We start from the raw sequence: 22,935 nt of genomic DNA on the forward strand, positions 1-22,935 counted from the left end.
CAGTAATCTACGGATCTATTAATACCAAACTTTACAATGCAACAGGATGATTCAAAACATACTTTAAAACTGTATAGACAGGCTAGAATAACAAGCTGAACTCAGAAAAAGGTTTAGTGCTCACAGGCCCCAATCTCTCAGAGTTTCTACGGGGTGACCATTCGGTGAGAAAAGCACACCCCATCAGTCAGAAAGTATGTACATGCCATATATAGCTGCTTTACCTTCTTGAAAGGAAGCCTCAAATATGTCAGGCTGTCATTACAGCTGATATGCAAAATGTCTGTAAGAAAATAAAAATCACCTGTGCCATATGATATTTAAAAAATAAATATGTAGAATGGAAACTTTCATAATATAATTATAATAGCTCCTTATACACATGGTATTTCATAATAAACTATATGTATACAGTATAAGAGCTGTATGTGTTAAATGTTCTAAGTGTAGTAAAAGCTACAACAATTATGTTTAAAAATATTTTATATATAAGCAACGTGTATTAAAATTGTTCTCTGATGTTTCTATAGAAGGTATGTGACTTTGGTTAGACCAAAAAATGCCCAGATGCAGTTTTACATGATGACGTTGAGTCAGCTGCCTGCGTTTCCACGCTTGACCGTAAGTATTAGCAGTCATCACCTCATCGCCACACCCCTTGGAAAAATAATCAAATAAATTATAGAAAACCCATTAATCGTAAAGAAAAGAGAGATAACTGTAGGTGACCTTATAGAATCGACAGAGCACAATTGCCAAAAAATGTAGATGTGTAATTTAAAATGAAAATTTGTCATCTAAGCCACTCGCTTACATGAGAATGGGTGGGGTTAAAAGTTGTACTACAGCCAGCCACTAGAGGGCATCAGATACATAGTGGCTTCATTTTTCACCCGTTGTCATCCGGTCCACTTGTATATAACTGTCTATGACTGGAACTGCCTCTCTTTTTAGTGTCAAGTACTGAGTGAAGCTTTCTCGATATTATCTAAGGCTTGAGAAATTGTCCAGAGTGAAATGTGAAGAGCAAAATGAACAACTTATCCTGTATCTTGTTAAATATGAACATCAACCATGCCTGTTGCTCTTTTGTAGCAGCTTGTACTGGAAGGCAAGAAAGGCAATTACTCAAAAGAAGGCATATAAAACCTCAAGAGAAATAGTTTAGAAGGTTGCTGTGTAATATATTTTCTCCTCTCCGAGACATGTGTAAAGTTGCAAATCATGCAAATTCTTTCCCACACACATCATGTGATCTATTAGTGGTTCTCAAACTGGTATGGTTTTGTTAGGTTAAGTGCCTAAAATAGAGGAAAGCTTCTTGAATATTAGTATCCAAAACAATCTAAATAAAGGTATATAAAATGTTGATATTTCTTATGTCGTAAACAGCTAAAACACCATACGGTCAAAGTGATCCCAAAGAGCATTATTGCATACAAAATATGGTCAGGAAACTGAAAGCATATAATCATGTTAATTTTATGTCATATTAAGGCACAACTAAACTTTCTTGTTTTTCATGAACAGATGGTTGTAAAATAGCATTGTTTTATAACATGAAACTTGGAAGATAATTAAGATGTTTAATTAAAATTAATATTTAAGATAAATGAATAACACACAACAGTGTGACCATGCTTCTGTGTGTCATGTTTACACTAAGTTGTGTATAAAACAGACCTGCAGACTGGAAACATCTCTTTCATCCATCACTTGTCCAGTGCATGTTCACAATGATCCTTTCTGGAAAATCGGCTGTGGGATATCCCCTGCGAAGTTCCCTAGACTTCTTCCAAGCAGTTAAGGAAGTGATATGTAGCTTATTAGTACAAAGAGAAAGGGAGTAATGTTTCTCAGCCAAGTCCTAAAGGACAGTTTAAAAAATATCTGCCTATGCACTTTTGCTATAGCCAAACTAAGTATGGACAAGTTCACAATATATGCAATATGAATCACGGAGTCATTTCTTTATGTACAGATCTGGCACCTATCATATGCTTTCAAAGTTGATGTGTTTATAAATGTGTGGTCTCTGTCCTTCCCTCTGTCTTGCTTGCGCTGGCCTGTGTCAGGTCGATTGGTCCTCCGGCTTTGCCATTTTGCGCTGGCTTCGGGGCCGTAGGTGGGCACGCCAGGAGTCGCACCGTTGAGGAGGGGCTCTGTCACGGTATGACCCCTCCTCCCAAGTGTCTCCCCGTGTGTGTGTGTGTTTGGTTGGTTGTTTGCAAGTGTATGTGCACTGAGCCAACTGCAATTCTAACTGCATATTCTTTGTGCTCCAACAATTATCATTTTATCTCATACTGTTTACTACAGCAGTTTCTAGAAAAGAAAATCTAGAAGTTCATAACTGTTGGGAATACACCACTGGAATGATGTCATATCAATTGGGATAGCTGCAAAATTTGCTTTCACAAATTCCCTGGTTCATGTTAATGTCATTATGAAATATAATCTGCTTTTGCTTTTTCAAAAAGCAGATTGTTTTCATACTTCACAATGTATGTATGACAAAGAAAATTATATTTAACAATCTTCTCAAATGATATCATTATCAAAGCTGTAAGAGCCATTGGTCAAAAATCATTCATTCCCTTGGGATTGGATTTCATTGGAACTGGAACAAATGTAGAATCTTTCCACATCTGAGGAATGACACTTGTTGGAATATAACCCTAGCAGTAGAACACAGTATTTCAGAGTCCTACCACATATGCCAAGGACCTGCAGCTTTGTACATACTAATAGATTTAAAACATCTAGAGAAACTAACAAACTCAATAATATGTTGTTCAGGACATAGAGCTTAAGTCAGCCTAGGATTTCACCGTCAAGTCAGTTAAAACCTTGCTAAAAGTGTTGAACAGACACTCACAATCCCTTCCACCTGGATATGTTTAAAGGAATCTCTCGACCGGTTTTCTGAAGCCACATTTTGAACACCTTGCCAAACACATAAAAGGTGCAACTCTCAAAATATTTGTGATTTTAAACACAGGATGTGTGCCCTATGAGAACTTTTTATATCCGCCGGAATATTTTACCATGATGCCCGTAAATACCGAATAAAGTATAAGAACGGTAGGTTAGAAATTTATAAAATAGCTTTGGTTAGACCAAAAAATGCCCAGATGCAGTTTTACATGATGACGTTGAGTCAGCTGCCTGCGTTTCCACGCTTGACCGTAAGTATTAGCAGTCATCACCTCATCGCCACACCCCTTGGAAAAATAATCAAATAACTTATAGAAAACCCATTAATCGTAAAGAAAAGAGAGATAACTGTAGGTGACCTTATAGAATCGACAGAGCACAATTGCCAAAAAATGTAGATGTGTAATTTAAAATGAAAATTTGTCATCTAAGCCATTCGCTTACATGAGAATGGGTGGGGTTAAAAGTTGTACTACAGCCAGCCACTAGAGGGCATCAGATACATAGTGGCTTCATTTTTCACCCGTTGTCATCCGGTCCACTTGTATATAACTGTCTATGACTGGAACTGCCTCTTTTTAGTGTCAAGTACTGAGTGAAGCTTTCTCGATATTATCTAAGGCTTGAGAAATTGTCCAGAGTGAAATGTGAAGAGCAAAATGAACAACTTATCCTGTATCTTGTTAAATATGAACATCAACCATGCCTGTTGCTCTTTTGTGCAGGTCCATGTTAATACTGCCTGGTATAGGATGTGGAATGGTGTATACAAATCTTAGGGGCATAAATATTCATCAAGACTGTCACATAATAGGCTAGGACCTTCTGGAATTGGTCCATTTAAAGGCCCACTTTGCTTATGCGGGATTTATATTTGACGTAAATGACAAGAGTTTGAGGTTCGTGCTATGTCAGTTCCATGTATCAAACTCTCCTTATTCAACTATGCCAAAGTACACCGTTTTCCATTCTATGGCACCATTAACTCATTATCATATGTTATTTACAGACATTTTGCATATAGGAGCTAAAGGACAAAAAAAGCAGAGAATCGGAGAGTTGAAACCTTTTTGTGATCTGTTAGACACATTCCTTGTCTGTTATTGCTTGAAAAAGTAAAATTTTCATCTTTACTTTTACAAAGTTAGTGTTGCTTCCAAACCTTTAGCCTGTAATACAAGTTGTTTTTCAAAGTCCTCTGCTGTTGTAGTCCCACAGACTGGCCAGTTGGTGGCAGCATTTCTTCATCCACTGGGCCGTTGTGTGGGAGTTGGAGACTAGTGCTTGTGCTGTCTGCTGAGTGTTTGTCCCAGTCTCCTGATCAGCTCTGCCAGCTGTTCTGTCTCACAGGATTTATCCTCCAAGAGTTCATAACGTAAACTTGAGATGTCCTGTTTTATCTCTCTCAGTTCCCCTGTGGAGTAAGGCAGACAGCTGATACCTGTGGACTAGGCATTGTCATATTTTAATGCAGTCCCGCTCCCAACTCTTCCACCAGACAGCTTGTCTCACAAGAAGATGGTGTTGACAAAAATAATGCAATATTCTAGAAAAAGAAACTCTACAGGTTTTGTAAATCATACGTGTCTCAGTTTTAATCAACTGAACAGTTTAACTTATTTAGTTGTATCCACAAAGATCGCACTAGAATCAAAATTCTTTACAATTATTTTACTTAGTTTATGTATTTTTGCTGTAATATATATTTACATTTTTTTGCTTGAATTTGGGCCAGAGTAGTTATATGGCGTAGTCTGTTATAGAGTTATCAATGCATGAATAAATAACAGCCATACTATACCTTCATTCACCTCATCACACTCTTTGTCCATTTGGGCTTTAATGATGTATCTTTTGATGAGTCGTTTCATAATTCTCTGTCATGAGTACAGGAAATTGAAGGCATTCAATTAGGCATAGTTTATATAGTTTATCTAATATTTAATTTATTTGCCACACACACACACACACACACACACACACTTGTTTGTTTACCGGATAATGACTTGATTGAGGTGATCCTCTGTAATTTGAATCTTTTTGGTTACCTAGCTGAAATTAAAACAAGAAAATCATCCCTTGCCTTTAATTCCATTAGATGACACAAGTGGTCCCCATGCATCTATGATCAGTGACGATGACTGTGATTTCTGGCAGGGGTTCTTAAGACTATACTGTACAACTGTAACAAAAAATAAATAAAATAAAATAATAATAATAATAATAATAATAATAAAATTGAATGAGGCCTTTCTGCTGATATCTGCTCACAGATGGCGCTTGTAATCTGAGATTAAAGCATTTCCATATCCCCTACTCGCATTTAAGTCGTAGTCCAGAGACTCTGGAACTGGCAGGTCAGGTTTTATCATTTAGAGCAACATCAGCCTGACAAGGCAGCACCTGCTGCAACCTTTAACATGTGAATTTACCACAGTAGCTGTTAGTAGACAAGGCACTGTGTTTTTTCTGGTCTCTGATTGGTGCGTTAAAGGGATGGGTGGAGTCCCTGCCCATCTTACTTCATTGAGCTCTGTGTCATCATTCAGGTCAGCCTTGTGTTTATGCAGAGGTGACAGCAGGAGCTGCTTCGTCAACAGGGCCAGCCTGATCATGAACTTGGGACTGGGGATGAGGTTAAAAGGAACAGGCAAAGTTCCTCCTTCCTCAAAATAGGAGAACCACAACTTGGCCCTGGCAAATTTCCACTCCACATCTGCATCATCCTATCAGCCAACCAGAGGACAGAACTTGGTTAGAAAGGTTCTAAACTACCAAGTATAGCTACATCTTTTTTTAACAAGTTATTTTAATATAATGATATATCCAGATGTTATCACAGAGGCAAAAATGCAACTGATATAAGTGCAATACATCAATAATGATTATGATAAAGGAAATTACTAAAATGTATGTTACCTAAATGTATGTAACTGGGACTGGAGGTTCTCACTGAGATGAGACATTTTGCTATTATTCAGCACTCTGAGCACATTAGAGGGAACAACTTTCTATGCTAACAATTTCTATTACCAAATCAGTGAGTCACATTTAACAGTATAATACTTTATTCTAATAAAAGTAATTTAGTAAGCATATTTTTAAAGTTACTGCTAAATTTAGGACCTACTATAATGAGATCCCCAGAAAGCTATTAAATGCATCAGAAGTGACTTCTGAGAACTGGACCTTACACATATAGTGAAGAGGTCCTTTAGGGTTGACCGTTGATTGGTGTGGATTGATCTATAATTCCTGATATACTTTTCATTAATAACTATAATGAGAAATTACATGCACTTTTCCAGGCATGTAAAGTCCATCTAAAGATCCAAGAAGACTAGATACTCAGAATTACACTGATTTTGACTATCATGATGTCAAGCAGCCAGCTAGCAATATAAACAAGTAAACATTTCAGTAACACAGTGCACAATGCTTCGTGTAACATTGTAGAAAGGATTACCATCAAATGTCCACCCAAGGAAATATGATGGCAACTGAGCTGCTTTGCCTTGATTTTAAAAAAAGGTTCAATAAACAGACTGACATTTACAGGGATACTTCAGTCTTACCTTGTTTTGAGTATTTAATAAGCTTGAGTGTGTGTGTGTGTGTGTGTGTGTGTGTGTGTGTGTGTGTGTGTTACCTCAATTTCCTGAAATGAGCTGTTGATCATGGCAATAAGCATGTTGAGCAGAACGATAACCACAGTAACGTTGTAAACGCCATAAAGGACATAGCCAATGTTTTCAATGAATTTATGTCCATTGTTAATGACGACTGACTTGACCTCAGATAGTCCAAAAATAGCCCAGAATAATGTTTTAAAGCTCTCTTCAACGCTAGGGAGAAAATAACAAGTACAAAAAATAAAGCATCAAAGCAGAATATCATTCAATAAAGGCAAACAGTTGCTTTCTCAGGATGTTTTACAAGTTTTGCCAAAATGAAACAGACAGGACTCCTAAACAGAACCCCTAAACAGAATTTTCTATTCATCTCTTAAATTTATCTCTCATGCACAAACTAACAGAAGAAAATGAGCCATGAGGAACCTCTAAAGTCATGACAATCAACCTTAAACAATATAAGAAAAGTCACTTAAGAAATGGAAATCTATTCACTGAAAAGTAAGCATGTCAAGTCACTGAGAAGCAATAGCAATATGTCATAAATTGCTGGCAGTGTAAATAAAATGATTTTACAAATCCATGAGCCTTCGGCAAACTTCTATATGCTGTGCCAGTACTTGTGACTGTTTATGATATGATTGAGAATGCACTGGCAGCTCTACATACCCACTTTATATGTGACTCAATCAATTTGCCAAACGCCTACTGGCAGTACGGTTGGGACTGTTTTTTGCCAATGCATTTGTATCATTTGTACCCATGTAACACGTGAATATGCTAGGCAACTGTGGGGGAAATGTCTGAAAACATTTGATAAAGATATGGCATTTGAAAACATAATCTAGTGCAATTGGTTCTAATTATGGCAATGAGATATTTAGTATATTTTCAATTTTAAAATAAATTTGAAATATTGCAGAAATAATTGGATATTATTGGATATTGTATATAACTGGATACACAATTAAGGTAAATTAAGGAAAAAATTAAGCTCTATAAATTTGAATATGTTCAGAACAGACCAACGCTTAGAGTCTTCCTAATAATAATATTTGAAAGGAGCCATTTTCATTGGATAAATGTGTTTTAGTTAGTCCGTTACACCTTTAGTTTTGAATTCAGATTAATAAATCAAAATTCACTTCTGTTCTGGTACAAGAACTGTCTCTGTAGTATTTCAGACTGACTGGCTGTGTTCTATGAAATCTAAGGGTAATTCAAATAGCTTGTTTAAACTTTTTTTTTTTTTATTCTCAAAACATGATTTTTTTGGAATATGATATTTTGGAAAATGTAGTGAGTTATGAACATCTGTGTTCACAAAATTAGAATAGAGTGAATGAACACATTCTAATTCAAAGACAATCTTCAATAACATTCCAGTAATAGTTCACATATGAGTCTAATATTTAGGTTCATCTGTATGGAGGACTCTAAGATGAGGTGTGAAAAAGCCTGAAACCCATATATACATCGGAATACAACCTACTTACGTTGTGAAGGCATTGTTCTGCTTCGCTCCAAGGTAGTAGGAGTAGAGATTGAACATGCCGATCATGAAAGCCACAAACACCATGATGAAGATCACCATAAACTTGAATATGTCTTTAACAGTCCTGCCCAGAGAGATCTGCAGGGGTCCAAAGCTCTCATTGGCTGGCAGGATATAAGCGATTCTAGAGAAGCTTAACACCACAGCGATGGCATAGAGACCCTCTGATATCAGCTGGGGGTCAGAGGGCACCCAGTAAACACGTGCTAGATTTAAAAAAAATGGTAAGTCAGATCTGAGCAGGCTTTTCAACTCACTCATACCCTTTCACAATCTAGAACATATTTTTTGTATAACTCTGTATTTAAACATCACTGACTGAAACTCACCCAGGCGGTAATACTCAATCTCGAAGGGAAGCGTTATGTTTGACAGGTCTGTGTAGTGCTCATTAACATAGCACTGTGCGACGTAGGCATGCCAGAAAGCCATGAATCTTGCTATGAACGACGTCACAAATATTGCCAGCATTCCAAAGTCCAGCAGATTCCAAGGTTCTAACAGGTATTCCCGAGGGCCTTGAGACCAGATTTCTTTGCATTCAGCCCAGATCATTCCTTTAAATCAGATTAGTGAGGAACAATGATACATTTTTTTAAAAGATGAGATAGCACTTTAAATATCCTTGCCCCTCAAAAATTCCCATTCCTATAAAATGTTATTAATATAGGAGGACTTTACAAACCACTAATTTACTAGAATTTTACAAATCAATCTAGACAATAATATAAGGACTTAAAATATAAGGTTCTCGACTGCAGACAACTCCTGCAGTGAAGCATGAGGAGGAATGGGTGATGATAATTGATCCTTTTGTGCCAGTTATTGTAGGGGCTGTGTTAATGTATTTACATATTTACATTTAATTATTCTTTAAATAATTATTGTATAAATAAATCTTATTCCATCTTTGGTATAGCATGAAGGGTTTACACTTCAGTGTACTCTGCACTTCAGTCCTGAACCAGGTATGTGTGGAAATTAGAGATTATAGATTATATTTTACCTATGACCCAGGAAATTATTAGCATCTCCATCCAGGTGAAAGGGGTGGTCTTCATTCGGAACAACTGGGTGGGGTGGTCATGGACAGTCATGTTGGGGAGAAGAGTGGTCCCCTCAAACCGGTCTGCTGCGTTCACGATCAGGAGACCCAGAAAGATGGTGAACGAAGCTGCATGGGCCACAAATTTCAGGAAAGGACCACGGAGGATCTTCCCTAACTGCAAAGCACATGCACAGAGGTAAATGTAATGCACGGAAGTCACCTATATGGACATGTTTACTGACTACATTCACAATATTCACACAACTCACTGCAAATCATCTTTTTGACAGAACAACTGTCTGAGCTAAGATAACCCAAATACAAGGGTGACGGAAAGGGCACATCAACACACTGTAGCAGATTTAATCCATGTTCAACAAATGTCCGGGCTAGCCGAGACTAACCTTGCTCGAGGGTGCAATCCAGTACAGCATGGCCAGAGCTGGCAGCCCCACCGCCACCCCAAACACCACTAGCAACTTTACGGCCGTAGTCTGCTGCCTGAGTCCCGACAGATTCTCGTACCAAATGGACAAGAGCTGCTGCTGGCAGTTTGGATGCGCTACAAACTGCAGAGGAGTTTGGAACAGGCACAGATGCGTCACGAGGCAGGCGCAGAGCCAGTCCCACACAGCCCACGGCAGTTACGGCAACGCAGGGACGGCACCAAATTCATGCAGTTAGGTGGTTAGAATGAACTGAGACTCACCTTTTTAAGCTCATATTTGATGGCCAGTTTTAATCGAATGAGACTTGGTCTGCCTGTGGGGTCAAAGCTGTCATTTATTTCTGTGTCTCCGCTCAAGATGGCCTCCACCTCTTCTGTGTTCCGACACAAGTCCAAAAGCCCAACCACAAAGTCCTTGCACTGCGTAGAAAGTTCCCTGTAATCATTCTGTGAATGAAGATGAGCATGAGCTTAACATAGTAGCATTGGTATTATAATAACTACATGCCATACATCATATACATAGCATATTGAATATTTTAGAGCATCAAACAGTAATGCTTTAATAATGGTTTAATAACACAAATTTGATTTGTATTTTATCAGGTCACACGCTGTACTTAAATAAATAGTTTTATTAAGTACCTTCCGTATTAGCTTGCCTTTGAAAGAAAGCCTGTTTCTATGACAGGAATTGTATCTATGTTATCACCTGTTATAACAGAAAAGAATCAAAATACACTGTAATTTCATGTGATTTATACATGTGGCATCTGTAATTAATAACCTCAAAGAATTCAGAGTGGCAAAAAGAATCTCTTACTATCTGTTTATCACAGAAAAGCTAAAAGCTATCAAAATCTTAATCTCCGCTATGCAAATATATACAAGCAGAGCTGAAACTACCCACATTCGGTCAAAGGACACAGGCCAGCTAAATGTTGGCAAAGGCTGTATTCACCCATATCTTACACTCTGTGCATCCCTAACCACAACTCCCAGAGTTGACAACATTAACAATTTACGCATGTCTGGGAGCACTGCTATAGTCTGTCATCTCCACGACAGCCTCACAAAGGTAACCGCAACAACAGTTATCAGGGCAGGGAATGAAGCGTATATTACCAAGCACATATAGACATCTACACTGCACACACAATTATTAGCCAATTCTGGTCATTATTTCTATGCATATTATGTAACTCTTAACCATATAAATGCTAACTGGGTATAATTATTTTTGGGGGAAGCTGAATTGTTTAATGTGGGAGGGTGTGGCTTAAAATCATTAACACTATATAAGGTGTGCATTAAGCAGCTTTTCTACCTCTGGAAAATAGGCCAAAAAACAGATTTAACTGAGAAAAAAGTCAAAAATCGTAAAATGTCTCTGAGATGGATGTAGTACACTGCAGAATGCCAAACCACTGTTGTGTAACCACCAGGCAATCAAACCTTTCTTATGAATATTCAAAAGGGTCCTAAAAAATATGTGTGAAGAAAAAGTTATTATTATTTAAGAAAAATAAAACATGACGTTATCAGGATTCTGTGCTGACCTGATGATGACTAGGTGCCCTTTCTCACCTGACTTCTCACAGTCCTACTGAGAGCTTCTGGGCCATTGTCAAGCATGAGCTTTACAGTGAGGGATGAGAATTCACCTCTGTGAACAGCATTTTGGAGGCTGTAGTGGCTGCTTCAAATAAAATCGACCATGAACAGATCAAAAATTAGTTTTGAAGGCCCAAAATTGCTTTTTGTTAGTTGTGGGTTGCTTTTTATTTTGTTACTTGTTACACATTACTTTAAGATTGAAGAAAAAGTACTTTTACACAGAAAATCAGTATTAATAAAAAGACAAAACCTGGTATTATTTGCCCAGCTAAAGCAAACGCCTTCCAATGGATGGGGGTTAAAACCTCAGCTTGACAAAGCAAAAGTCCAGCTTTGAGTTTTGTATCTTTCAGCAATTAATCTTACTTGCTGTCTGAAGCTAATTATCAAATTCAGACAGCGGGAAAAAAATCCCAGGAAGTATTTTTACTGTCTTTACCTGAACTATATACCTCTGCCCATGGATCTGCAGCATGTGCGGAGGACTCTTACCTTGAATTCCTTTTCTATATTGGCCAGCACTGCTAGCTCATTGCTTAATTCCAGGGCAGTCAGCACAGGGTCTTCACTGGAGAGGGATAGGTATGCGGGACTGGCCAAGCCTTTGTAGGCATTGATCCTGGACCGCGAGTGACTGAATGAGTCATGCCTCTGGTGGTACACACAGGCATTGCACTTGCAGAAGTAGTCATGTGGCCGCTCAATTCGGGCACCTTTCCGCAACAGGATGTGTACAATCTCGTACTCATGGCAGTGAGAGGCCAGGATGATGGGTGTAATGTCATGTGAGAACCGTGTGCCGTCCTCGTCATAGGCGAATAAGTCGTCATTCGTTTCTGCTTGGAGAGGGCTGCTGGTGAGCTTCGAAGTTTCAGCAAAGGCCTGATGGGACAGGATGGCTTCCACTATACGGATGTAGCCTTTGCTGATAGCCAGAAGAAGTGCATCTCCTATCCTGGCCAGGTTCTCCTTCTTCAGCAAGAGCTCTGTCACCTCTAGGTGCTCATTTGTCACTGCCAGCTGTAAAGCATTCTGGCCCATGTAGTCCACACAGTTAACATTAAGTTCAGGCAGCTCTTCCAGCATCTTACGGACAACTGGGATGTTTCCATACTCGGCTGCCTCGAGGAAACGCTCTTCGACAGGAGTCAAGCTATTGTAACGAGCACTGAACATGTAGGCGGGCCCGCGCATAGCCAAGCGGCGACTCTTTGCAAATGCACGCCTCTGGATAACCTGTCTGTCAGCATTGCTCCTCCTACCAGGACAGAGAATAAGAAACCAATTAGGTCCATTACAGCAAGGGTCACAGTATGAAAGGAGATCCCTCAGTTTTAATCAAGGCAGCTGACACAATGGCAGAGCACATTTATGACTCCAAAAATTTAACTGCTGAAGTTCAACTGCATACAAGTTGCCTCCAATTATTCCAAGTTATTCATTTTGATCATCAGAGTAACTTTATCTTCACATATGATTATTAGGCTTACAGCAAAAAATTAATTAATTAATATATATATATATATATATATATATATATATATATATATATAATACACACACACACACACACACACACACACACACACACACACACGCCTCTGTAACCTTTTTGAAAGCATCTAAGTGCCCTAATAAAAGGTGCTGGTGACATGACGTTTTTTATAGTTATTCTTTATGAATGTTATGCTTTCTGAGTTTAACTGTGCTTATTTTGGGCTTAAATGATGCTTGATGCAAAAAAAAGTTTATTTTGTAATAATGGCTGGCTGCATGTATAAGAAACACAACATAGCTAATTACATAAGAAATCATTAAATAACACTAAATCATAGTTTTGAAGTGATTGTATTAGCCACTTGCAAGCCTTTGCTAAGAGAACCAGTCAGAATTACATAGCCAACAACGGTTGCCCATAGCTGCAATTTGTTAGACCGTTTTATGGGGGTTGAGAGCAGAACCAAACTACAAATACCGGTATTAAGATGCCCTTCTTCAGAATCATCTGGAAGAGCTCTTAGAGCCAACTTGTTTCAGTTGGATAACAGGTCTAAAGTCCAAAGCTTTTTTTATCTTTTTCTCAGAGTCGTTTCCCTTGAGCTCATGGGCAGGCTGATGGCACGAGGGAGCCGCAGGAGAGTCAGGGCAGTGAAGTACAGTGAGTCAGAGTCCACGGCTCTCAGGGGCTGATGGCAGAGAATGGAAATGTTCCCACTGTTTGACTCACTGCTAATAACATGTCCTGGGTCCAATTATCATATTTCAAGTGAGGCTAATGAGATAAAAGCTTGTGCTTCTATCTCTGCAGCATAAGTGTGGCATCTTGGTCTCTACAGTATTCTTAGTGATTTTTGATTCAATAAACCCGTAATATGCACTGTTCTAGTACATCTGCCTTCAATTAACAAAGACGCTGTTATAAATAAGGCTTGTATACTTAAAAACTTAAAATGGCTAATTCAATTTGAGGTACAGTTTAGTTTTAGCAACAACTAAAAATTTAAAAGTAGACCATTTATGAATGGGAGACTGGTCATTGTGAACATGCAGAGAAACATGACCATGTCTCAAAAATGTCTCAAATGCCAGTGTCAAAGAGAAATATCCATTTTCTGATAGAATAACTGAAGAACATAGGAATAAACAATTGCATTTGAATGACCTAATGTAGTTTGACAATAATGACGTGGTACTGTTGCTTTTATTGAAATAATGGTGATGAAACAATGGTTGATAAGTCCCTCTACTCAAGTGCTGTCCTTGTTGTTAATGAAAAACAGTCCATGAACCCAAACAAAATCTTGGCACACTCCGGTGCAATAGAGTAAAGCCACAGAGCTCCACAGCAACTGCTCAAAAAGTGACAATAACCTTTAAACACACCCTGGCATAACAAAATTTGTAATACTGTGAGAAATTAAGTACAGTAAATCTTTCTTCACTATTTGTCAGAAAAGGCAAAACTTTTAAAATCATTACCAGTACCAGCAGAAACAGAGCGACTCCAAACACACAGATAAAACCTGAAGTGTGTAAGACGCAGGTGTCAGAGGTATATCAGCGCTGAGCACAAACACTATAGGACATGCTTTAAAGCTGACACACCTCACTGTGAGAGGAGAAGGCCGGTAAACAGGTTAAGGAATAAAGCATGTCAGCAGTACTACAGAAGCGGGAGCCCACAGTTACACAATGACAGCTGCAGGTACTGGGCAAATCTGGGTGAGCATCTGACTAGAGAGAAAAGGAAGAGCTCCCTCGTTCTTGCAGTAGGGAGATGACAGTCAGATTTGGATTTAGTGCAAGACAGCAAACTGAAAAAAAAAAAACCCTAACAAAAACATCCAACACACCCCCTTCCCCCAACACATGAAACATGCCTCTTGAGAGCTTAGTTTAATAGCTTTACACTGTTTGAACTGTGGAAGAACTAGGATGTGTCATAGATGTGAAGCATCACCCTTTTGCTCTGCCAGTATCCAACTCCACAACTTACTTCAATTATATAGATTTGTAGGAATTTAAAGCGCTTATGGCTTACAACTTGCTGAGGTCATGTTTTATGGTAACTAATAACAACCCAGAAAAGGAGCTTGAGACATCAGCAACATTCATTATGTTTCAAAAGAAGATTTTGTTTGAGATTGAGAAAGGTGATTAGATGATGCCCAAAAATGCAGCCTTCCCACCCACACACCCCCAAATATCTATATACATGAATCAGCTAAAATATGAATGAGTGAGTGAATCAATGAGTGAGTGAATCAGTGATTCATATTCTTTTCTTCCAAAGGATGAATACACTTAACAGTCACACATATTAAATTGGAACTGAAAATTTGGAGATTAAACATTGTGTCAGTATGTTAATATGAGTTATTAGTTAAAATATCACTGCCCTTTTTGAGTTGTGACTTCTGCATTATGTCATTAATCGTTTTAACTTTTAATTGCTATTAACTGTCAGTGAGAGAGTGATCTAACTCAGTACTCAGTTAGACACAGCCTCTGTATGCGTGGGCGCCTCAATCCAGCCAATTTCTGAGTACATGTTAAAGCACTACATGAGTGATTATAGCTATAGAAGGATCCGCCAGTAATCTTTGTTGTTGAGATGAAAATCTTACAATTATTCTCAATATAATGCACATGTCCCCGTATACCTTTTTCAAATAGACAAACACCAAATGCAAAATAAGTTAAAATAATATATTTCAGTGTTTATGCAGCCTACAACCGAAGTAACCTATGCAATGATCTTCACGCGCGAGAAAATGGACCGCTGTCTTACTGCACTATAGCCTAAAGCGACAGATGAAAATGGGTACCTCAAGTAACACCCTTGGTAAACTGTGCTTCCTCCCTCACATTCAGCGCTCATCCGTCGATATCCGTCAATCTCCCGATTTACACTGTCCGAACTTTCTTCAGGAGGTAAGCAGTCAGGCGATATTGTTCTTCGCATGACTCGCCTTATCCAGCGCGCGCCTTATCCAGCTGGATCGCCTTATCCAGCGCGCGCAAAAGCGCAAAATTTAACATAGCTGCAAAAGTGGAATGCACGCGTGCTTAATTTAAAGTTTTCTCAGTTCATCGTGTAATTATTTATATATTAATACTGATGACGTTTAATGACGCGATGACAGTTTCTCTTGATGTCGATCGAAATTTGCATACGCATTCTGGGTCCAGGTTTTCCGCACTGATGTCACAGCGGCAGCAGTCGCAGTGAACACTTAACTGTAACTCAATTGTTTTACTAATGAAGGAGGACTTGGAATTACTAATCGTTTAGGCTCTTAAGAATGTTCATGACCACTTGCTTGGTGTAAGTAAGTAAGTAAATGCACAAAATTAGTTACCCTTAAACACCAAAGGGCAGAAGATATTCTGCAAGCACAGACTACATTACACAGTAGAGCTAATGTAGAAATTTGATCTTCTAAAGATTCTGATGGAATTTTTTTCATATAAGCTTCATAAATCACTGATTTCACAGATATGTAGACAACCTTGATCTTCAAGTATGCTCTTCTGTTATGTAGCTGATCAATTCCAGTCATCTTTAAAGGTTCAAGTCATGATGGTTTATAGGAACAAATTGATGGAGGTCATATTTAATGTCCTTAGACGTGGTAAATTCATCCCTTATGGGGCAGTGTCTTATGGTATTCCAGGAGTATTACCATATTTTACAGTATTGCAATATTTACATAATTTGAGTTGCCTTTTTGACACATTTTATTGGTCAGTGCAATTCTATCAGATTCAGACTTTTTTGCAGAACTCTCACCCTAGCTGGATTTTTAAAATTCTTTTACCAAAAAGTCTGTGACGTGATCAGATGGCATCGAACTGGTTGTGATGCAATCACGTCAGTCACCAGGAAGTCCTGTAAGGCCTGTAATGTACGTCAGAATTGTTTAGTTTATTCAAAAAGATTCATAGTCTTTCATCATTTCTAAAAGAGGCATACTTGTTGACCAGTTGGTTATGATAAAAGCTTTATTTACATTTAAGGCATTTAGCAGACGCTCTTATTGAGAGTGACTTACAAAAGTGCTTTTTATTTACCATGCATGAAACAAAAAACAATTGGTTTTGCACTGGTGAACCATTTACCATTTCCATTAATCTCCATTTGAATTCCTACCCCTGAGTGACTGTGATCCACTAGAAAGAAATTATGGATAGAATTTCCTTCGAGAACCCCCCAGTTTCACCATCCAAAGCTTCCTGTAGCCTGGGCATAACTTTGGACAACCAATTGTCATTCTCAGCTCATGTTTCAAATCTAACCAGATCTTGCAGATTTATTTGTAACATACAAAGGATTCGGCCCTTTCTCTCGCAGGAAGCTACCCAGGTGCTTGTGCAGTCTCTTATGATCTCAAAGCTAGCCTACTGCAACTCGCAACTCTAAGAGCTATCAAACCTCTACAATTTGTCCAGAATGCAGCACGACTGGGCTATAATCTTCCGAAGTTCACACATTGCTCCACTGCTGCGCTCCCTTGGTTGGCTTCCAGTAGCTGCACGCATCAGATTTAAAACCTTGACGCTTGCATATAAAGCCAAAGATGGATCAGCCCCTTTATACATGAGGTCAATGGTCAAAGCCTAATCCGCACCTTGAGTACTTTGAACCTCAAGTACGGCCCGGCTTCAAATACCTTGCTTCAGGTCTCATGGAAGACAAGCATTGAGACTATTTTCTGGCCTGGCTCCAAGATGGTGGAATGAACTTCCACTTGCTGTCTGGACATAAGAGTCCCTTGCAGTCTTCAAATGCAGACTGAAGACCAATCTATTTGCAGAATATTTAAAGGACAACTGACCCTGCTCCCATATTGACTGACTAAATTAGTACTTATTTTAGGGTATTGTTTATGTTGTGTAACAAACTCTAGCACTTATTGTTTATTGCACTTATCATTGTTTAAGAGAGACCTTTTGTATTCTAGTTCATTGGTATGTTTGACTCTAACCTACTGTACTGTACTAGGATGTATTCTATGAATAAATGACAAAGCACTTTTGTAAGTCGCTCTGGATAAGAGCGTCTGCTAAATGCCGTAAATGTAAATGTAAATGGATATCCCACCAGAAGGAAGGGTGATTCTGTAGACTATCCAGGTTCCATGTGTCACACAGGATTTCAGGATATGTCTACATGCCATCATAACCACCATCACTATGTAGCCGATAGTTGAGGCTATAGTCAAGTTACATGTTTATGAATTTATGAATGAATGAACCAGCTATTATAGGTGCACTCATCTTGTTTCAAGTAACCACTTTCTGGGTGATGCAAACAGCCTGTTTTATTTAAGGTTCAAATTAACAGTGTCATCCTGACCATCATCTGTTATCTCTAGAAGAGGGATAACCAAAAGCTGAAGAATTTTTCTCTTGCTGTCGTGCCCTCATGGGCCATGGGCCACTCATGATGATATTATCCTAACATTCATATAGGTTACATGTATCAAAGCCATGCAGCCTCTCCACAGCATTAAATCCTACAATGTGACTGTTTCACATTTCAGTAGCCTAACATTCCTGACTAGCATGTAACAGCTCAGTCAAAAGTATGAAGCACATTAAATAGCACATTAAGCAAATGTGCCAAAAACGACCGAAATTGGTTGAGTGAAACAAACGAATTACTTATTGATTAATTAGCCAATACTGGTTAATTTAGTATAACAAATTAAAGTTGCCTAGGCTAAAAGCCTTCCTCCTAAAAAGAGAATATCTGCTCTTCAGATTTAAGTTAAGTTCAGTTTTTATTGGCAAATGTTGTGAGTCACTATTTATGTCAAGATTTATAATTTAATAATGAACTTTTAACAATTCAATAACGTTTAATAATTAAAAATAAAGCTCATCAAACAATAAAGATAATCAAAAATTACATTAATCACCCTTCCTTTATTGTCTGTCAGTTTTTTGTGGGCAGCTGGAAATATGGGAAGTTGCATTTTCCGCTGATCTGTGAACAGTTCAATGCTTCTCTTAAAATGTTTAAGAACCCTATTTGGTGTAGGGTAGCTGATTCAGCGTCAGTTTTAAAAGCAGCGTCCTCTCCTGAAGTCGGCCATTTTGTGGATGCCCTTTTAAGCCATGGCGGAGATGGATGACGGCGACGAGCCGGGTTTGGTGCACACACACAGCGGTTCATCGGGTCCTAAGTCGGGGGGAGATAAAATGTTTTCTCTCAAGAAGTGGAATGCCGTAGCAATGTGGAGCTGGGATGTCGAGTGTGACACATGCGCCATTTGTAGGGTCCAAGTAATGGGTAAGATACTATCTAGCCGGCTAGCTTTCTAGCCAATAAAGGTATTAGCGAGCTAATAAACTCATTCACTCTAGCTAACCTAGTTAGCCAGTTGGCTAGCTAGCATCCAGCTATATATAGTAAGCTTGTGTGTTTACTACTGCCAAAATATATCGCCTTAACAAAGCACTGATATAGCAGTTAGCCGTAGCTAGTGCTATTAATGAGAGATGATGTAAGGAGTCGTGGATAGCGCGGAGATCTTCCAGCCAGCTAGTTATCTCCTGGCTACTAGTTGTATGTGTAATATTCTACCTTTCAGTCTTTTGCAATTCGGATGGCTCGACTTTACCCGTCCAACGCTCCTAAAGGCGACTAAGCTAGCTAGCTAGCTAACTATCAGTTTCTTGCATATCTTTGGTGGCTAGCTAGATACAGATCCTTGAACTCCCTTGAGTGATTCATTCGTTCAGCGTATATAGCTAGTCAGTGATATAATAATAATAATATTTTTATTATTATTATTATTATTATTATTATTACTGCACAGAAAGCATTGATTAAAACCCCCCACCACACGGTGACTATCTAGCTAAATGTCTTTACCTCTATAGCAAGGTTAAGTATGACATTTTAAGGTGCCTGGTAGAACTGCATGATTCTGCCTAGGATTGATAACCACTAAAATTATTACTTGTTTAGTTATACCGAGCCTGTCGATCTTTCAGATGCATGTTTGAGGTGTCAGGCAGAAAATAAGCAGGAGGACTGTGTTGGTGAGTAAAACGCTTGCTCAGTCTGCCGCTGCGGCACATGTAAGGCGCAGATGGCAATAGCACTCCCAGCTGTATGAGCAGCATGGTGACTGCGTCTATGAGGAGAACCGTTCCTACTGACATACAGCTATATGAGTGGAATACTGAAAGCTTTTTTTTTAGTGCATCAACAGCACACACACACACACACACTTTGCATTCCTTTATCTTTCTTTCCCACCCTGTCCATTTTTTTTGTTCTCTCTCTCATCTTACAGCCCATATCTCATTATCCAGGGTCTTATTGTAAAGGAGAATAGGCTTTTGATAAATGTACATTTATGGCATTGAACAGTATACTTATCTGATTTAATAAAGGTATTTAATGTGTGAAGTATTTTCTCTCTCTCTTTTAGTTGTATGGGGGGAGTGTAACCATTCCTTCCACAACTGCTGCATGTCTCTGTGGGTAAAACAGAACAACCGATGCCCCCTGTGCCAACAAGACTGGGTCGTACAGAGGATTGGCAAGTGACGATGCCCACCCAATTGTGTGTGCTCTCTGGCACCACCTGACTTTAAAGCTCAGGACTGTGAACGCTTCCTTAGCTGCTCAACGGAACAGTGATGTGCATGTTTGTGACGGTCAGGTGGAACCTGGAGACATTTTAATGGAACTCTTGACGATGCTAGCTGCCTGTGTGCTCTGTCACCGTGCCCGGTAACAGGACACAAGGCTGAGCAGCACTGTGGAGCAGCAGTCTTACTTCACTGCCTGTGCAAGTGTGGATGGTGATTTTGCTTGTGTGTTTTATTTGTGTTATAATAATAATAATAATAATATGATGATGATTTAAGAAAAATAAAAGTGTGTTAGGTCTGTCCGTGCTGTTGGTTGTGTAATAAAGAGCCAGCTAGATATGCTTTGGAATAGATGTGCGTGTACAATATGCAATGTTGTCTTTAACTCAACAGAATTTGGCTACTTCTTTAAAGTTGCACTGATCATTTGTTACACTGAAAATGTCCAACAAAAAGCATCTTTTTACCTGTTACACAGTATTGTCGCCATGAGGTGAGTGGCGAATATAAAGGCAAACAGGTTGGTAGAAATCGGACAACAAGCAAGATGTATAGCAGGAGACACTTCAGCAGGACTGACTTATGGGTTTTTTTTTTTGTTTTCCACAAATGACAATATGAGACCTGTTCATTATAATCTAACATCTTTTCAGTAATAGCTGCCTCTTTATTTTGGCTGTTTAATAAACAGGGTTAAGTGAATCAGGTTAGCGACATGCTTTTTTTCCGTCCTTAGTGAAGGGTGACTTGCATGTCCTCAGTCTTGGCTACTTGATGTACATTTTTTTAATAAGATCCTCTGTTCATGTTCCAATGTCATGTAATATGCAGAATATTGTTTCATAAGATATTTTCACCCTGAATAACCTATTTCTGAACACCTGGTGCCTGTTTAAGAAAACAGGATTAGTGAAACAGGTTTAGAGTTGTCAGTTTCACAAAGCAAGTTCAGCGTATCTCTTAGTTACTATGGCAACATGTTCCATGTAGCTAACATGCTTGCTTACAGGTTTTGCTTAATTAACCCTGGGTTTTTCCTCGACCTGAAGTCTTCAGACTAGAGGAAGTGTCAGACATGACATGTCCTTTTCTTGAAGAGCCAGCTAATATTGAAGCACTATTACACTTCAGAATTCTGTCGATAGAAAGTGATCAGACCCTGCGTGTAGGTTTTATTTTTCCCTGATCATCTATTTGAGCGTTACTGTTTTTCTGCACAACTGGTCATTTATCTCAGCAATGTTCTCAGTCCTCGTGTCGTTCATATGACACATTGTGGACATTTCTGAACAAAATCTATATGTATCATGTTCTTTCTGCCAATGGGAGTTTTCACATTGATGCTGGACATATTTCCAAGGCAACTGTTGGTTGATCTGTCAAATGTATCTCTTGCACTGAAACATTTACTGTACACTTTTGTGGTGTTCCCAAGACCCATACCATTTTCTACAAATGAGAATTCCACAGAGTTGCAGGTACCAGTCTAAGCAATAATTAATTTTATTATGAAGCTTTGAGATTTGAAACAATAATCGGTTAACGATATATTTTAGGGTTTCTAGGTGTGATTTGATAGCACAAATATGATCCTTTAATAAATGATTAATCATCATAAGTTATTGTGAATAGGAAGATTCACATAATCATTTATTAATGCTTTCCCCAGCATTAATGTTCAGAGCAATAGTAACCTTTAGCAACAAAACAGCTACCAATCTAGGGCATAGATGAACATGGGGATACTGAAGGCCAAGTTTCATTGCCTTGGTAGGCTCAGGGTCATCACAGAAAGGCCATGTGACATTTCTGTGGCATGTGTGATTCTCCACAACGTTGCCACAATTAAAACAATGTCCTACTTAACCAGAGAATGATCCTGATAACGAACATCCTGACCACCCTGTTGATGCACAAGATGGAAGAGAAGTCACACAATAGAGGAATGTATGTTTTATGATGATACTGCACTATCATCAGCTGTTGGATATTATTTTAAAGGTAAATCTCAACAGGCCTCTGTATCTTCCCTCTGTGGCAACTAACAGGGTCTCTTCATCCTGTAAAGAATATGAGCAGTTTTGTTCTAAACCATTATGAAACATCTGTGGAGTATTAAGAGCACTTACTAGTGAATGGAGGTCTGTTATGGCGGGCACTCCACCATCAGTAACTGGTCGAAAATGACGGAAATTAGACAGTTAACTTTACTAGAAAGGTTTACCACGTAATTTGTCTTTTGCTTTTACAACAGTGGACAGGCCACGTCACAGTTTTTCAAACACATTTACAGAATTTTAGCTGATGCTTTTATCCAAAGGGACTTACACTTATGACTAAATAGAAATTGAGCAATCAAGGGTTAAGGGCCTTGCTCTGGGGCCCAACAGTGGCAAGTTGGCAGTGGTGGGGCTTGAACTGGTAACCTTCTAACCTAAGAAAGTAACAGCAGTCATTACAAAGAATTGTATGACTATAAGAAGAGCAGCGTGTCAAATTATGCCTAAAATAGATTGGTTCGCTTCACTGAGCTAACATACATACACATATTTTAAAGAAATAGTCTCCACTTGCCCTCCTCTAG

The 22,935-nt window shown here is 38.7% G+C and overlaps 2 protein-coding genes across 3 annotated transcripts; one reads left to right on the forward strand and one right to left on the reverse strand.

The window, feature by feature from the left end:
• Positions 1-1,425: 1,425 nt before the first annotated feature.
• On the reverse strand, positions 1,426-15,702 carry trpc6b (transient receptor potential cation channel, subfamily C, member 6b). Its single transcript, XM_027010113.3, has 12 exons — positions 15,566-15,702; positions 11,730-12,495; positions 9,882-10,067; positions 9,577-9,741; positions 9,131-9,347; positions 8,454-8,681; positions 8,066-8,330; positions 6,587-6,782; positions 5,460-5,663; positions 4,933-4,989; positions 4,739-4,814; positions 1,426-4,351 (listed from the first exon to the last, which is right to left on the reverse strand). The coding sequence occupies exons 1-12, from the start codon at positions 15,700-15,702 to the stop codon at positions 4,215-4,217; spliced, it is 2,634 nt and encodes an 877-aa protein (XP_026865914.2). The 3' UTR covers positions 1,426-4,214.
• A 3,127-nt stretch (positions 15,703-18,829) lies between these two features.
• LOC113577429 (RING-box protein 2) lies at positions 18,830-21,053 on the forward strand. 2 transcript variants are annotated; one of them, XM_027010066.3, is made up of 3 exons: positions 18,834-19,035; positions 19,743-19,790; positions 20,186-21,053. In XM_027010066.3, the coding sequence occupies exons 1-3, from the start codon at positions 18,861-18,863 to the stop codon at positions 20,302-20,304; spliced, it is 342 nt and encodes a 113-aa protein (XP_026865867.1). In that variant the 5' UTR covers positions 18,834-18,860; the 3' UTR covers positions 20,305-21,053. The 2 variants fall into 2 exon arrangements, with proteins under 2 accessions (XP_081565716.1, XP_026865867.1); XM_081709590.1 differs by lacking the exon at positions 19,743-19,790 and having other exon boundaries at positions 18,830-19,035.
• The last annotated feature ends 1,882 nt before the right edge of the window (positions 21,054-22,935 follow it).

Source organism: Electrophorus electricus, unplaced genomic scaffold, assembly GCF_041902795.1.
Source record: "Electrophorus electricus isolate QZ-2024a unplaced genomic scaffold, ASM4190279v1 Scaffold63, whole genome shotgun sequence".
Lineage (NCBI taxonomy): Eukaryota > Metazoa > Chordata > Actinopteri > Gymnotiformes > Gymnotidae > Electrophorus > Electrophorus electricus.